The following is a 19,274-nucleotide window of genomic DNA, read 5'->3' as shown; positions in this document are numbered from 1 at the left end:
CGGCAATATGATACTCTCTATCGGACCGGAAACATATGTATCTATAAAATAAATAACCAGATCACGACAAACAATCATTCTTTAAAAGTAGTCGCGCAGCAGAAATCCAGCTTGGGATAACTCGGCCGACAGACGGCAGCAATAAGAACTGCTGTATACTGTAACTTGTATCTTTGATCTGAGGTAAAGTTTAAGTAAGTGTAAAATCAATAATCTATAAATATTTATACCGTAGTGTATTCTGGTCTTTAAAATACTGTTTGTTAATTTATTTACATTTGAATCGCCGCATGCTACATTGTGCACTAGTAGGGGCTGACATATTTAAATTATTTATTACTATATAAAACCAATCACTTTTTTAATGTATTGATGAACGGCCTACGAAAAAAGGTACCTAGAAAAAAAAATATAAAAAAAATTGCCTTCATTCATGGTAATGTATAAACAACTACACTTTTAATGTACTGTCAACAATGGATATAAGATGTTATGTTCTTTGTCGTAATAATTACGCTGACACACAAGCCCTTATACAAAGTATTGATGTTTATCCATAGAATAACTGATGAGTGAGTGGTATCCACCCAGAGAGCCCTTCGAGAAAAAATCTTCTTTATAAGTACTGAAGCAAGCGAGAATCTAATTTATCATTATTATTAGTGAGCAAACCTCAGGGTGCATCATCAGTCTTGGCGATGTTAGAGGCGGTCGAGGTTTCTGTTTCGACGCCACCATTGACCTGGATTTTCTTTCCTTTTTCGGAAATCCTCGTTCCCTGACTTCTACGTCAAGACTGTCTCCAGAGGATCCGGTTTCCAAATGCAAGTGGTTGGGCCTCCTTGACACGGCTAGAAGGTTCTCGGTGGAACCTCCTGAAAATTATTTAATGTAATAATTTAATTAATATTGTAACAGCTTTATCTCGAAATATATCAACAATATTTGCTTCTCTAAATCTCGGATGGAAGAGCGTATGAAGTAATGAATGTAATAGGATTTGAAGACTCTTATAGAAACGCTGGCGCCTCCCATGAGAAGCACTTTTAAGGTGGTCTGCTTTATCACTACCCAGATCACAGAAACACAGAGTGTTTAGATCTTAAATACTCGAAATTGATTATTGAAGTTACTCGAAATTATGAAGCCGCTCAAAATTACTACAATTGACTCTTACGAAACTTACGAGAATTTGAATAGGTATATACTACTCGGGAAGGACTAAACGGCATTAGTTATAAAAAATAAATTAATATGACCATCTAATCCTATACAATATCTACCACTAATGTTAAATATGTAAACAAAAATTTCTTCGATGTTTTTTACATCGAACTTACCACAAATTGTTTGCAAGATGCAAGTATTACCAGTACCAATCCATAGCTTAAATTCAGTTTAGTCAGCATTTTGTTTTAAAATGATTTTAAGTAGAAAGATAAACGTCCATACTTGAACGGCACATAATAAATGATCATGTTGGTCAAAGTTATATTGTAACGGGCTTAACTAGGGCTTAAATTACAATGCGATTATACCCTTAAGACATTAACTGGAGATTTCAAGTCTAATGCCAGTAATTAAACTAGCGGAGTAAGTTTCAAACGTGTCAAGTGCAGTTAGTTGGCGAAATGTACATATATACTTTATCAAGACATTATTAAGCAATTTTATTTCTTCACAAATTTAACATTAATCTAACACAAAGAATTGTAGTTATGTTTCCTAATTATACAAAAATAAATAATTTGATTAAGTTGATTCAAAATTGGTAAAGTCAACTTACCAAGTCGCTTGTTCACCCATAATGGTGGACTGTCGCAGTTCGCCTTGCTAAAGCTTCTCTCCAAGTCGAGACGACTCCGCTCCGACGTCGGGGACCAATTCCAAGACTTTGCAGGGACATCTTGCAATGTATCCTGTGAAAAATATATTATTTTAGGCAAATTCGGTTTGTTTAGGAAAAATTGGAACAGTAGCGAACTATGATGAAGACGGTAATTAATGTTTCTTGCAGTTGATTCAATTAAGAAAAATGTCTTCAACGCCTGTTAATTGTGCGTAATTAAGCTAAATTAAGGAATTTCTAAATTTTTGATACAAGATGCGTATTGTTGAATAATGTGGCTCTATTGCAAATTTATATTGATGTCTTCCGTGATTATTGTTTTTTTCCCTCCAGAAATTATCAATTATAGCTCGCAGTTAGATTTTTTCATGATACACTTAGGCGGCCAGGTAAATGAGCCACCGGTAAGTGGTCACCACTGCGAATGGAAAATCAAACTGTAAGTTGCATTAACCATTTCTTTTCTCGCCACCAGCTTTTGAAACTAACATGTAATGTCCCTTGTGTCTGTGCCCGTAACACAACAATACTAGGTATTCCAGTTTGGCGGTAGAATATTTGATGAGTGGGTGGGTACCTCCCAAACAGGCTTCCTGGGAACTCTACCACTAATTATAAGACAGTTTAAACTTGAAAAGATGTTAAGTTAGAACCGTTGGTAATGCCGTTTCGAGGACTATAAGAGTGAGGGAAGATGCTTCTGTATCTGCATATATTATGTGTACTATAATATCTTCAGGGCTATGGACTCGTCTAAGAAAATCGTGCAAAAATGCCGCTATTGCCAAAATGGATTAGTTCACTGTCATCATCAGAACTAGAATAGTTATTTTTAGTGGAGCAACAATTACTAGAAAAGAAGAGATAGTCAAGCGTTTATACCCAAACAATGTAACCAAAAATGTATTTCCGACAAGCGAAGTCAAGTTTAAAAGATCCATATAGTCCGTCTCATTCCAACATCAAAATTATCAAAGCAACAACGTTTTACGTATTTTCCTTATAGTCATATCCAATGTACACATTATAAAACATTCGTATTATAACAAAATAATAAATTTATTACGTATTAGCTAAACCCGCGATTTCGTCTGCGTTAAATTTTAAGACAAAAATCATTCAAGATCTACTATCGCGACATTTTAATGTTCGGATGTGGTTATTGCACTTATTGTGCAACTGTTTTCAATACCTTACCCCCCCCCCTCCATTTGTACATTTTCTACTTCCAAATTGTAAGATCATGGACACAATTTTCGTTTTTCGTCGTTCCTTATTTTACGGACTTAAGAGCTTTTAGAAAACCCTTTTGCTGATGTTCAAGCTTGCTTCGGTATTCAATGAGTTACAATAGGTATGTAGGTATATTATAAACCTTATTATGTTACAAATGTCCAAAACCATATTATGGGTATGTGAATCCATCACGATCAGACATCGAACCATTTACGGTATTAAATCAATGAATGCCATTTAACTTCACCTAACCCTTTTAACTCCTATCTCTCTCAATCATGCTGCATCATCCCCTATTATCCTAATGGAGTAGGCGGTATCAATAACGTAAGGAATAATCGATATTTGCTTCGTACTTTACAAAAGTTCCAAATAAAGTTTTTATTAATAAGTCAATCGTATTCATGTATAAGGTTATTTCCTGTGTAATCGGCATAATTGTGATTTCAATGGCGGCGCCACTATCGTTTTAATAACGATGACGTCCCTCTCGCACATAGTGAATATAAGCGAGACGGTGTTATACAAAAAAAATTAACTTTGTTTATTAACTTATTTTTTTTAGACTGTCGTATACTTATTAATATAAATAACACAAGATAACTTTGTTAATATTTTGTTTTATGAAGCATTATTTGGGTTTCTTTCAAAATTGTAGATATTAAATATTTTTATGGTCAGCGCTAAAAAATTAATTTCAAAATTGATATATTCAATTGATCCTTTACAAAGTTATTAATAGTTAGAGCACAACATATTGCCACGGACTTAAAATGCCAATAAAAAATGATTATTAATACTTTACCTCGCGGAACCACGTCTTCCCGCGTTTTAAGTTAAACATTATCACAGATAAATAATCTCAACACGAAGTCCTCCCCATTTTTAATCACATCACTTCACAAAAACTATTTTTAAAGGGCAAATTTAGTTTATTATTTTCAACGTAACAACGTGACGCACCAACACCCGTGGCAGAATAAGCGTAACAATGATATTGCGTAGTGTTGTACCAGTTGCGACATCGATAGTTCATCGTGGACTAGTATTTTTTAACGTGACTACACTAGTTGCAAAATTATGGCAAGGACCAACTTACCGTGTATAATATATGGATTTAGTTTGGACAAAATTATCGAATTAATTCATTATTGTAAAATGACATTAATGCATAAAACTAGCACTGTTTTTAATTACTTGTTTAACGATTTTTAATTTCGTTTGTTTTGCACAGATTATATTAAATTTATGTAAGCATGATTTTTTAAACAGAGATTTTTTAAACTATTTTTTATGGTATGGATCTGCGGACGGGCTCATGGTAAGTGGTCGTAGTGACCACTTACCATGGGCCGATGTCGATAGATGTCTAAAATTTCATACGGTGATAATGTTAGCACCATTTTTAACTAATTCCTACATAAGCAATGCCCCACCAAACCTTGGGAAATGAGACATTGTGCCTGTACTGGCTCACTCACCATGCAAACCAGTACACAACAATACTAAGTATTGCTGTTTGGTGGTTGAATATAACACCATATCCTAACATCAATACACGATCTATCATGAGAATTATGATATTATTTACTTCTTACCTGGAGTTACACTGGTACACTCACCATTAAAACTTAAGCAAAGCCATACAAAGTATTGCCGTTTTTAGGGATAAGTGGGTGATGTAAACGGGTAAGCCCCAACAAGAAATTGGGAGAATTTATTTTATATTAATAAGTTTATGTCTTGATTTGCGTGTGTATTTGGTGCACATTTCGTGATTCAGAAAAGACGGGGGATTCCTCGAGATCAATATGTAATACCTCTTTCATTTATTCAATATCCATAACATACTATGCTTATACAAATGTAAATATTAATTGTGAATATGTTCTGTCAATATATTATTCTGCAGTATTTACTATTGTATTTTATTAATCAACATATATTTTTTTAAATATGTGTATAAATAAACATTATTCTGATCAAAATTTACTTAGTAACAAATAAGGGTAATCGTTGACAGGATGTTAAGTGTTACGTATAAACGAGTAGGGATACATATCGATACATGTCACGGCACATCACTAGTGGGCTCTTATCAACGGCCGGTCGTCGAATCGACGTTAGGAAACATTCGTTCTCCTTATCTTAGCTTTATTACGCGTACACTGATTATTGTCGGAATTCAATGGAGCCAGCAATGCAATCAGATACATACGTATGCATCACTATACGACATAAAATATGACATATTAATATATATATGTCATGAGTCACTGAATACAAGAGCGTCTAGACCTTAAAGGGGTATTTGAGTAGGCACTTGAGAGTTTGCGGTCTTGATTGATAAATGGTTATATTTATACAATAGGTGAGCGGAAGACGAATGCTCTACTTGGTGGTGAACACTGGCTCGCTCACCCTTCAAACCGGAACACAACAATAATTAGTATTACTGTTTAGCGGTATAATATATGAGACTGCCTAATGGACTTGCAAAAGTACAACCACCAAATATAATTCAATATGTTGGTTTTGATAATCACCGATTTTTGGAATTTAGTTCCGCTGGAAGACTGTGGTAAGAACAGAATCGACATAACTTTAACATTAATTTCTCATATACAGAGACGATGAAATTAGATGTATATTAAGATATTATGTATTTACAAATTTAAATATTTTTACGTATTAATAATTTCAGACACTTTCATCCTCATCCGTGTCTAAAATGTATGTACACACTTGAAATGCAAAGCATGAAGACTGTAAATACCTACACTATGGACCACAGAATATATATGAGGTTTGGCCATAACCAGTACAACACTACCGATACATAAATATACCTACAGTTTCTCAACCTTAACTTTGACATCTAAATGGTCATTGGTCACTGATGACGCATAGCGGTCCAATGACCAATGAGCGTTCAGTATTTAGTCTGAAAGCAACTGACTATGATCAACATATCAGTAAAAAAAAATGAATTTATTAAACATATTGTATATGTGTAAAAAACCATAATATAGCAGCCTCAATTTTCCTGTTTCAATAACGTCTACAATAATAATGTATTTGAACCCAGTATTAAACGACGTTTTTCCTTAAAGCCTATTAAAAATAACGGTATTAACAAAATATATCAATTTCAATTAATTAATTATATTTATAGTATATTAATAGGCAAAGAGAAAACAGCAGTGCGATTCTGTAAGAAATCACTTCGTACCTCACTCGTGAAATGTTGACAACTGACTTATGCTGACGCGCCATTTTGATGCGGGTATCCTATATATATTTTTTAATTATTACCGTCAATGTCATATCACTTCTGACATTAGTTCTTAAAGAATACCTTTTTTTTACAGATTTAGAGACGACCTTTAGTGTTGCCAATAAAAAACGTCCTCAACGTGCCTCAATATATGTCTAGAAGTAAATTGTACCTTATATTAAAATTAATTTTGTAAGATGGCGAATCAAAAATGCGTGTTTAAGTCTACTTTAAAAATTAGTATGTATAGCACTAATGTTTTATTAATTCAATCTACGATATTGAATAGATAACGAATATCTTCCTCGTGTAATCTCAAAGGCTAGTCAATTTTGCAAGATATATTAAAGCGTAAGAAAAAAGTATTTAATAATTCACTCAATCTCATAGTCAGATGGGACAAAATCCTGACATGACCGGAGATGAGGATATCTCCGGTCTAAAGTGTAAAGCTGTCCTGCTCGCTCCTCGCAGGAGTCCGGAAGATCGAGCAGGACTAAACACGTATTCCGAAGCCCGAAAGTGTTCCACAATCAACTGCCTTACTAAAGCTACATTAGAAGCTTAGAACGAAAACAGGTAAGGGCAGAAATTGATATAGAGATGAGATAAAAACTATAATATACGAATATTTATACTAAAATGTAATAATAAACTACACATAACTACATCCCAATAATACACACATAAAAATATAATATATATACATAATTATTAACTACATATTATGAAATTCTAGATATTAATAAAGCTTCTTTATGAAAAACCTTTGAATTGATCGGCTTTGAATTAGAGTCTAGGACATTGATATCGGTAGCCGTATAAGCTAGCCACTGGACCAACGACGTAGTTAGCTATGTCATTATGTATACAATAAGACTTCTGGTATGCGGAGATATTGTCATATTGATTCACGACAAAGTTTTTAAGGTACACACACACGTGGCGACTTATTGTCGCGACACTATCTCTTATATTAATGAACAAATATTATCAGCAAACAAAAATCAACTGATTTCATTGTGTTGCAACATTTATGTGAGATCAGCGTATAAGTACACAGTTATGTATAATTGAATATATAAAATGAAAAAGACATAAACCTTTGTGTTAAGCCGTGAAATATGTTACAATAGAGTTAATTCATTCGATCTTTTAGTAACATAGTAGTAACTAGTAAAATAGAAGTGATGTTAATGTGAAGTGCTTAATACCTAATAGATACTATTAAATAATGAGATTTTTTAAAGATAAGTCGGCAGATTTTTACCAATCGATTAATGTAACGCTTCAATCCTAAATTGTCATTAAATAAATTTGAAAGTAATTTTGTTTATGAAAGCATATTCGTCGTCTCAACTACTGAACCGACAATTATTGAATTTTGCATAAACGTCACGGGTTCAGAAAATCGACAAGGTATCTAACATCTGCCTCCCCCTCACATGAGGGCGAAGCCTCCGACGAAAAGTAGTATTGAAAAAAGATTTTAACTTTGACTAAACATTGGAGTACTAGAATAAGTATAATCACATATACAAACGAAACTGTATAATTACCAGAATATACTAAGTATCATGATATTTCACTGGGTTTGCTGCTAGTCCATTCGGGTACCTACCATTCCCTCATCAGTTATTACATCGTCAAGCAGCATACTGTATATTTTGCGTTCTAGATTGAGTATTTACAGCCAAGGATTGAGGCGCATTGATGGGGTCAGGAAATTAATTCTTAGAACGTCAATGTCGATGGATGAAACTGACTATCGAGCGGTCCATTTGCTTTCAAATATAAATTAAAAGAAAAGCTATGTTATGTAGAAAGTACTTTTATCCGCTGTGCCTGCAACCTTTATCTTTGCCTGTGCCTGTCACCTTACTGTGGCGCAACAGTATCGCTTCAAATAGTCACTCAGTATCTGCACCCTAAGACGCACATGATTATAGCACTTAAGTGACGAATGCTCCAAGTCACGTTTTACTCACAACAGTGCGATTGTATTACAACGGATTATATTCATTAAAATAGATAAATATAGTTGTAGCTGTTGGTGTAAATATAGTATTAAAATAAAATAAAACAATGCGTTATATGAATAAATACGTAGATCTACCGCTTCATGTTAAAATGTTTTAGATACTGATTATGATAAATATTAATATCAACCGTTTCCGTGCCAATTTTAGTTATTAAAAAAAAAAAACTTTGTTATTAAATGGAACAAAATACGCGGTGAAAAACACTATCTACTCTTTGACTATAATTAACGCATCTGGTCAAAACAAGACATATTTATCGCTTTTATAATAAAGGACACTTGGTCATAAGCAAAACATTCAAAAGAAAAAGAAAAAAAAAATGAAGTCATTGTCAAATTCCAAATTCATATTTCGAATGGAACTTCATTGAACGGATATTAAAATTCGCTCCGACCCATTCAGCACCGGACGCGATTGGCGCGAACGCCATTTTGTAACCGCATTGTGCCCGCGCATAATTAAACTAAGTAATCTACCATATTAGAGGAACTTTTGACTCATCCTTGGCTTTTGGACTGTTTGCAAATTACATTCCGTCTCTTTTTCACTTGTTTGTTTTTATATTTTTGTTTCTTATTGTTTATACGTTTTACGAAATAGGCTCGGCTTCGCTTCACGTAACCATAAGCGTAGCGGACGAGCGGTTGTAATGAAAGAACGCTATTATATTGAAGTTAATATGTATTATAATATATTGCGCTTGTGTCTTTTACGGATAGTTCTGAGTGGGTCGAACTTAATCACCACATAATAATATTAAGCAAAATATGTTGTTTTATTGTGGGATCGATGACTAACAATACACCTACAAATATCACTTTAAATTATTTAAGAGGACCGCCATACTTCATTTAATTTTATCAATTTACATAACACTAGCGAGCATGTTAAATAAAATCCCACAGATGGGCTAAGGCCTCCTCTTCTTTTGAGGAATTTGGAGCATCCTAGAATTTTTCGAAGGTAGAACTTCTATCTCGCTAATCGTATGTTTAGCAATTAGTGAACTAAAACATTAATAACAATCTTCCCTTAAACACTCTTGTATTATAATTTATTTGACAACAAAATGAATTATTAAATAAAAAAGTTTTATTCTAATATAACTAAACGAAACAAACATCGATGAGTAATAAAATATTTTTATTTAAAAATTGTATTAGATTTGCTCACAACATCGTTATTTAAAGAAGTTTTTGCTAAATACTTGTTTATAATCGCGACTTTTTATTCTTGGTTAGTAAATAAGGTCACAGGCAAAACAGGAAAACAGGATACAGTTATTAGTGCTATCAATGTACATGTGTTTAAGTTTCTAGTGGATCAGTGGTTAAACTTGTATTATGAATAAAAGATATACAAATCAAATCTAGAAAGGTTTTCTCATTAATTTGCTGAACTTTCGTTATCCACGAGAACGATCGATGCTACAGTTTATATGCATGTATATAATTACAATACATACGAACTTCATACAATTTATTCTGTATTTGTATAAAGATTATAAGAATTTTGGGGCAAAAAATATTGGGTTTTTCAGTCAGTCGACAGTCTAAGGCGACTACTGAGAATTCTTTGACAGATTTAATTGCTTTCTTAGGTAAAAAAGCACGTCAAGGTCTTGATCCTTTGCTTGACCGTCTAGTGATATCAGGTTACGGTCCGAGCTAATTATGAGGGACGGAATCGTACTACGAGAGAGCACCTGTGTTTGCGCTTACTAAGGTAGTCTGAGATAAGCCGCTATCCAGCTTATTCTATAAGGAAAGTAATCAACGTGAATGACTTTAACTACCAATGAAAAACCTTTGGTGCGTTTTTTTTATATTTACTTTTAAAAATATACACTACCTTTAGTATTCGGCTTCGCACGGGTGTCATTTATTAATATAATAAATTATATGATATCGATATAATTAATACCCATAACACTCAGGGATACTTTATACCAGTGAAATAATTTTAGAATTACCTACTAACAAACATATTTACCTTTTTATAATAATTTGTATAGATATAGCTGTGTGCAGAAATACTAGCAGTAACTAAAATTACAATTTGAACATTATTTTACCTCTTCCAATATATTAATAATAAAAACAGTTATCTGCGTCTAAGTAGCCTTGAAAACATCTTAGACATATCGACATCAGCTTAGACATACGGCAGCCTTGTTCTTGTCTATGTGTGGGTGTATTATTCACGCACAGGTATTAGAAAATACTTTCAATAATAAAACATGGACGATGTACTTTAATGTATACAAATATGTGTGTAACGTAAACTAAACAGTTTAATCTACTTTCCGAACCGATGGTAGCTTTACACTTCAACACTGTAACACGATTCAAAAGCTTTGATGAGCCTACTTGAATAGAGAATATTTCGATTTTGAAGTTTTGTTTAAATATCAACAGTTTGGTAAAGTTTTAAAACATATAAAATCTAATATAAACTAATAATCTTTCAAGTTGAGATTGGACCACGATCTTGATAATTTAAGGGAAATATGTATGTCTGTATATGTATGGTCAGCGAGTGCAAATGACTAAAGATATTTAAATATTTAGGTATTATTAGGATTCCATCCATTGATTTATCTACGTCAATTAAATCAAATCAAAATATACTTTATTCAAGTAAAAAATAAGAATTTAATTAAATTAAAAGCTATCACCGGTTCGGAATGTAGTTTCTACCGAAAAAAACCGGCGAGAAACTCAGTATGATAATGTTTTCTCGAGCTAGTCGGGAATCTTACCTCAGGATAAGGTATATGTGGACGAGGATCTCTCCTCGGGGCCCGGTACTGTGTGATGCGAGGGATGACGAGAGGTGGTCTCCTATCCCTCGAGTAGACTTCGCATTCTTCAGGGGTGATCCACTGGAACAAAGAATATATTGTTATTATTATTGTTTTTTAATAATGATTATTTAAAAGAAAAACCATATGATTTGTAATATAAGCTTATTTCTATTTATTAGGTAATCGGACGTGACGCGTGTACAATAAGTCTACACTTAAAACTTTTAGATTCAAATACAAACATAAAAAGAAAACCTCTTGTTTTTTCTGGTCACGAAAGTTGAAATTCTTGGCTTTTCTCGGCAATAATATGCATGTATTATACATATAAATCATTCTCTTGAATTACTCTGTTTATTGATAAAAACTGCTTTAAAAGTCACTTTTCTCACTTACAAGACACTTTTAAGTTTCGTGATCGTAGTGGGTTTAAAAAATATATATATATATAAAATCAAGTTATATGGAAATGATTCTATTCAATTTATGTTAAAGTCAAATTCAAGTATGGTTTTTTTGGTTCGATAGCAAAGGAAATATTGAACAGCCTTCAATTCTCATGCTTTTCAAACTCTTCTTCATAAAATTATTTTGCGTAGCCCTGATTATCGTAATGAAGACTTTTACGACACTTAATAGCATATTAATCTGTACTAATATTATAAACGCGAAATTAATTCTGTCTGTCTGTTGTTCTTTCACGCGCAAACGACTGAACCAATTTTGATAAACATGTTACGAATTAAGCTTCAATTCCAAGTAAGGGACATTTTTAGACCTAATACAGGACGAAGAACCCCTAGAAAGCGAGATAAACCGTTGGCGACAACTAGTTTCCAATAAATCTATGTATTCATATGGGTGAAAATTTTATACTGGTCCATATATAATTACGAATATAATAAAACTTGATGTATGTTTGTAGCAATGACATTTAGAAGTCAGGGCCTGACGCGGACGTGTCCGGTCGTATGACGCTGTCTGCTTATTAAAATTTCAGTTCCGGGTTCGATACGAAAATATACTTATCATAATAATATGCAATATGTGCCTGCGAAATATAAAAAAAATGCAAACTTTTTTTTTTGTGAAATTGTATGTGTATTTAAAACGGGTTAAATTAAATTGCCAATTGAAATAAAATACTATCTAAAATATTTTAAGGGCTACGTTTATCCTATGATATATAGCTTATTTTATTCGAAAAGACAAAATATTAAATTTACAAGGAGTACTGATTACGCAACCCTCACCGCAGTTTCAACGCGACTCCAACTAGCTCTTGATCTTTTTTTCACCTTTTATAAAATCTCAATCGGTTAATATTTTTTCCCAAATTCAATAACATTTTATTTAACTTGGTGATCATTAAAATACAAATTTTATTAAAGTGATATCAAATTCACCATACTAAAAAATCTCTCTTCCGGATCCGGTCGAGGTTGCCAGTCTATGAATGAATCATTGAATATGATTTTCGCAACCGGTTTCCATTAGCATAGTATTCGGTTACCTTGACCCACCACTCCCCCTCTTGACTGATAGATAAGATGACTAAGATTCAATTCCGTGTGGGTTTTGCTATTGATTATGGGAAAATATTATTCAAATTACACATTAACAATGCAGAAAGTTTTGATGTAATGATGTAGCGACCTTCATAAGATTAAATGTATAGAATATATACAAACAATTTAGTTAACGGTTTTATTAACCGACTTCACAAACAGAAGGAGGTTAATGAACCTGAAAGAATTGTACCTGTATTATATTACTACAAATTATTATGTACTAGCTGAACATGCAGCTTTGTCCGCTTGAAATATATAAAACAACCTATGGCATATAAACCTTCAAGCCCCATTTTACCCTCTAACTCAAACTATCTCGATACTAAAATTCCGTCGAAATCAATTCAGCGGCTTAAGCATGAATAAGTTAAATATATAGTTACTTTCGCAATTATAATTTTTAGTATAGATGTGTGTTGTATAATAAAATAGTATCTATATATCTGTCTATATATATATATATTGACGACCTCCGTGGTAGAGTAGTGTGTACACCGGTTTTCATGGGTACGTCACTCCGAGGTCCCGGGTTCGATTCCCGGCCGAGTCGATGTAGAAAAAGTTCATTAGTTTTCTATATTGTCTTGGGTCTGGGTGTATGCGGTACCGTCGTTACTTCTGATTTTCCATAACACAAGTACTTTATCTACTTACATTGGGATCAGAGTAACGTATGTGATGTTGTCCAATATTTATTTATATATAAAACTTCAGCATTCAACAAGAACATTGAAATTCAAAAGGTCTTACGTACCTCATTAAAAATTCAATATAATTAATTCGATCGAATGCATTTTTTTGTAGAGAATATCTAGTCAAGGGATTAAAACCTATATGGCGTTATAAATAAGAACCATATTGTATTAATATATGTTAAATTTTCATTACTTGCCCTTAATTTATCTCTCCGATACTTGATTCCTGATTGACCTCAGAGTCAATGTAAATGAACGAACCATTCATTCGGTGATGATATCTCTGTCCCACGAACGCATCATTAGCATTGTGCAACAGAGACAGCGATAGTGCAGGAAATGATGGCAATGAGAGATAAATTGAAGAATGAAAATGGGTAAAATGATAATTATTTGAGACACACGTATAATTGAAACGTGTGATAAACTCTGTGAGACTGTTTGTCTATACAACGTTGATACTTCCTGGAGCCTTTATACCTAGCCATTATGTAAATATACTACGACAATATACGTTATTTACATATAGGATAAGATAGAATTGTAACAAGTATGTTGACAACATATTATTTCTAACGCTTATAAATTAATATGTTGTGGTATAATTATAATTATTATCAAACAATCGCAAGAGATATTAATCTATTAACGAGAGTGTAAACTTCCAACTTTTGAGATTTTCTTGACAGAAAACCCTAAGAATAAAATAATAGTTAGCGATAAATCAAACCAATTAATTTCATATAACATGAAATTCAAGCTTGTGTCGTCAAAAAAAAATTAAGTAAATTTAAAGAAATTGTGATTCACAGCTGGGATATTTATATATATTTTAATAATTATAAAATTTATAGGATACGCATATCAAAATGGCGTATCACAGTAAGGCGGTTGTCATTATTTCACGAGTGAGATACGATGTGATTTCTTACAGAATCAATCGAATGAATCAGTATTCACTTCATATATCGTTTATCACTTAAAATTCATTCATGCATTAGAATGTTATAAAGCTCATCCAACAATAACTATTAGGTTATTTACGGTTCGACGATCTTGACTAGGTCAAATGACGTCACAGATGGGTTCGAACACGTTCCGTAATACGTAAATAGTAATTCATAAATAATTTAAAGTCTAATAAGAAAATCACAATCGAATGTTATTAAAAAAAAAAATTTAAAGAATCACGGATTTACCAATCCGTAAACAATGCTGTCTTCTTCTTTCAAATATCAAATCATTGACGACTGAAAGAGAGAAATCTGTTTATCTTAACACTATCTTACAACAACTATGAGTAATGTCAATTTATTAGTAATATATTGACTTGATTTTTTTTAACGATTTTATAAGTTATTGGTACATCATTTATAATTTGATCATTAAGTTATATGTACTATACTTAATTATAAAATGTCTGTTGACAGGAAGCATGGGTTATTTTCAGAAGATCGATTCGATCGAAAATGCGATTCAACGTGGAAATGCTGCTAACATACGTTCCACTATTTAACGACGATTTGTACAGTAACTATTTTAATTGTATTTGTTTATGATTAAGGCTTTAATGTAAATCATTCTCATGTAAATAAAAAAGTATTGCAAAATATAGTGTTTTTGTATACTGAATTTTAACCAATAGTCGACCACTATTTAAAGGCATCGAGTCGAAACGATAGTATGTTCAAATATCATGACGTCACGATTACGTTTTAAAACATGTATAACAAACACGTAGGAATTTCCGAACGATTACATTTTTAAAATTAAATAATATGTACAGATAACAATAAGTTCAAATTATTAATATTTTGTATGGCTAATTTTTAGTTTGTCAAATAATAGTATTATTATAAATATCTACATCTATATTACAATTTTAATGAACAAATCAATTAATACCTTTTTAGTCGAATAACAACGCCTCGGACTTGTTGACTTGAGATTTTTATAGTAAAACTAGTTGGCATAAAATGTACAACTGCAGCTTGGCAAAAACATAATTTAAAAAAAAATAAAATAATGATGAATTGGTATAATTGGTATAAAAGTAGTGTAACTGCTATAAGTATATACGTTTATAATTATTTTAAAATATTAATTTCAAATGAAAGCTTGTCGATCGTTGCTCGTTGGTCTACGCAGGTCTCGAGGTCCTAGGATTATGTCAGATTTAAAAAAATAGAATTAAAAAAAAAAAGGTAATAAGTTTGCAGTCAAAAAGGTCGTAATAACAACTCGACGTTTGGAGGTTGGCGCTGTTAACGTATCTCATAAAACACGTCAAGTAGGCGATCCTGCCCCTGAACTCTCATCGGTCGTTTCGGCTTTGCGTTCCATAAATATTAAGGATTACCGTATGCACCTTTGTTCGCACACAAATTTAATTAATATAATCCTCCGAAGTTGACTATGCTTGCTGAATAGTTTGAGTATTTGAATTGGGTGGACTTTTGTGATTCGATCTAGAGGATATCATTAAATCAATCAATAATATAAGATTTAAAAGACTAACACTTTAACAAAGAGGTGAGATATTCTAGTCGTTCGGCGTAATCATTAATTACCGGCAGCGAGAAACATCTGAGCGCGCGCAACATAAAAATGGTTCTCATAATTTGTCATAACACGCCTAAAGATGTATCTTCAAAAATTATATTGAATACGCTCGAAAGTTATAACGATTATATATTTATATATTAACAAAACAACAGTAGACAGACATACTTTGCAATATTATGATAATATGTAGAATTTATTGAGTGTGTTACAATTCTTTCCGTACATATTAAACACACAATTTCTAGTTGGAAAACTAATTACCATACAACGAAGTTAATGTACCGTTGCGAAGGTAAATTGCGTTTCAACATTCGCCATTTTGAATTTTGATCAAATCAAGGCGTGAATTTTTTTTTTTACTTTATTTATTCAAATCTTCTTTTAGGTAAAATGTAATACACCATTGAAATTATTTCTTATTATTTTTTACTTTCGTTTAATACATTTTACACCAAAAATTCTTGCTAAGTTGAAAAAAGTCTCGTCTGAATAAGCAAGTACACGTGGTAAGTCAAACTTCATGAAAAATACTTTTTTGAGGACAAAATTTTGCAGTTGAATGGAAAATGTGTCGAAAAATTATACAAAAAAGTTACGTTCTGAAAGACAGCGAAACATATACCCACCTATATGTTCGCTCATCAAAGATATATATGTATATGTACGGAAGAAAACCATTAGTAAACTAATTTACAGTTAACTATCAAACTTTTACTATGAATAAATTTTACTTTAAACGCGCGAACGTACGTACGTAATAAGTACACGCACCTTATTTCTACAGAATATTTGAATATTTTTTTATATTACTTTAATAATTCGCTGTTTTAAAATTCGGCTTGTTAAATTTAAAATGTCTTGTCTCATTTCTGTATAGGTCAAATTAATACCCTATGTGATATATCAATTACAACTATTCCCATTAATTAAGTTGATCTTTACAAGTTATGGTTAAATTATTTTATATATATTTCGTAGTCGCACTAGACGAGAGCTCAAACAAACAAGTCCACTTTCTTACCTTGGTGTGCACGCAACTACGCTTGACACTCGTTAAACGTCATATTACTTTACTAGTGTGCGTAAAAAGTAGCCAATGGTTGGCCAATGTTATTTTCTCAGCTTTGAAAATTTATTTCGAGATATAAATAAAAAATAGGTATGCTATTTCTATTAAATTTAGGAACTACTTTGATTATTTACATTCGTAAAAATACATTTTATCCTCTCTGTGCCTGTTAACAACGGGAAAAGTTTTAAAGTTCGTTCGTGCACGTAAAAAACGCGTACTAGTTAACGTCATTTGTTTTATTTTGTAATTTAAAACTCAATTCCAAATTTGAAGTCGAATTGTTTTTTTTTTTTTTCACTTTATTTTTTTAATGTTCGTTGATTTTTCATTACGAAGTTTTTAACAATGTCACGTAGGAAATTGAAATCTTACCGTATCGAAATAACTTTTACTAATAACTATCAACCGTCGATTAATTTAGACTTTACAAGGAACATTATAAACAATAACATACTATATGTATATTTATTAGTGAAACAAACTTTGAAATCATCAAAGTTTGGCTATTAAAATATTTTTTAAATATAAAATTTTAAATAACTGAGTAGGCGGTTTTCCGCCCACTTATTTGATGTTCAATTAAAATGACTAATTGTTTGATAAGACAATCCGAATGTCAAAGTTTAACGTTTAATCTTTTAACTGGAATAAAGACGACGTAGAACTTATTCGAAGTATGTGGGATTTCATTAATACATCGTAGCCATTATAATATTAGTTAGGATTTATAAAAAATACCTTCATACGGCACCAATTTCTATGGCCACTTACCATGAGGTAGGTAAGTTGCCTGTCCGCCTAAGAAAACCATGAGGATAGACTAACCAACTGGGCAAGAGTTATTATAGTTTAAGTATGAGCGCAAAGATATTCTGTGTTCCCCCATTCCATAATCCGATGGGAAACACGAACTTTCAAACTCCGATCGTCTACAACTATAACTTTTTGTCGACTCGATTTGGAATGAAAGCTCGGCATTTGTAGCGTAAACTACAACAACGAGATAGTCAGGCGAAATCAAAAAAAGGCCAATCTCTAGTAATTTATAAAGATTTTTAGTTAAGTCCTTATGAGGGAACAAATAGACGAACAAAGTATAAAGTTACATTTTTTATCGCTGCAATAAATGACTCACGGGATTGTGTTGCTTGCAATAATTATTTATTAATCTTGGTTTTATAAATGATGTCACCATTGAGGTCATAATGCTGGGCGCCGAACAGACGCTCAATATCGCTTGTTTTTTATCTGTTTGTATTTACGGCGACACTTAGAATCTAAACTAAAGTAATCGTAGGAAATTTATATTATTACAATTTTAATATTGTTTTGACTTTACTAGTAACTCATTATCTTTCTCATAATATTAAGCCCTCACCTTCACACAAAATGCAATTTAGGAATTTCGAAACAAAAAAAATGTTACAAATTTAAAATACTCTTTATCGAGTAACAACTGTAAAGATAGCGTGTCTTAAATTATTATAGTTACAGGAAGTTCTATTTTTAAAAGACATGACGCGTGCCACAGATAATATTTACGTGCACAGATTAAACATCCACCATATGGTAATATTTTCTTTATGGTATTATATTAGAAAACAACGGCAGTTAATGGTATGAAAGATATAAGTTATATATATAAGACTTATAAGAATCAAAGCAATTAAAATTATATTCTTACTAATCGTACCATTTTATCAAAATCGGAATCAGAATCGTTATCTTTAAAATTCGTGCCCATTCAACTGCCAAGCCATTGTCAAATCTATTCATATAATATTTTATTTAATCTATATTAATCGTATGGATTAATTTTCGGGATAATTATTTTTAGTTTTTCTGTTTTATATGCGTGAAACAGCGTCGGTTGCAATTAATTTTAACAAGCACCAATCGATTGAGTTGTAATTTGTTCAAAATGTTAGTACTTATGTTAATAATTAAAAAAAAGGTATTAAGAATTTTATGTGATATGACTAATATCACATTCACAAACGAGTACGTTGCCTGAATACGTAGGTACCTTAGGTGAATATCCAAATACTAAGCTACTTACTGTTAACAATATGCAGGCATTTTAAAAATATCTAATGCGCTTATAATTTAGTAGAGAAACTTCATAAGAGTTATATATTTTCATTACAATAACGTTGTCGTT

At 32.0% G+C, this 19,274-nt stretch overlaps 1 protein-coding gene across 1 annotated transcript in view; it reads right to left on the bottom strand.

Moving 5' to 3' along the window:
- Window positions 1-19,274, bottom strand: part of LOC113394122 (rho GTPase-activating protein 27-like) — a 46,963-nt gene that overhangs the window by 11,680 nt on the left and 16,009 nt on the right. Inside the window, exons 2-4 of the mRNA XM_026631321.2 lie at window positions 11,166-11,288; window positions 1,787-1,919; window positions 673-875 (exon numbers count right to left, since the gene is read on the bottom strand). Of these exons, the coding sequence (XP_026487106.1) occupies window positions 673-875; window positions 1,787-1,919; window positions 11,166-11,288 (459 nt within the window). The remainder of the gene's footprint in view (window positions 1-672; window positions 876-1,786; window positions 1,920-11,165; window positions 11,289-19,274) is intronic.

The sequence above is a fragment of the Vanessa tameamea genome, chromosome 21 (genome assembly GCF_037043105.1).
Source record: "Vanessa tameamea isolate UH-Manoa-2023 chromosome 21, ilVanTame1 primary haplotype, whole genome shotgun sequence".
Classification (NCBI taxonomy): Eukaryota; Metazoa; Arthropoda; class Insecta; order Lepidoptera; family Nymphalidae; genus Vanessa; species Vanessa tameamea.
This window is presented reverse-complemented; position numbering and strand designations above follow the sequence as displayed.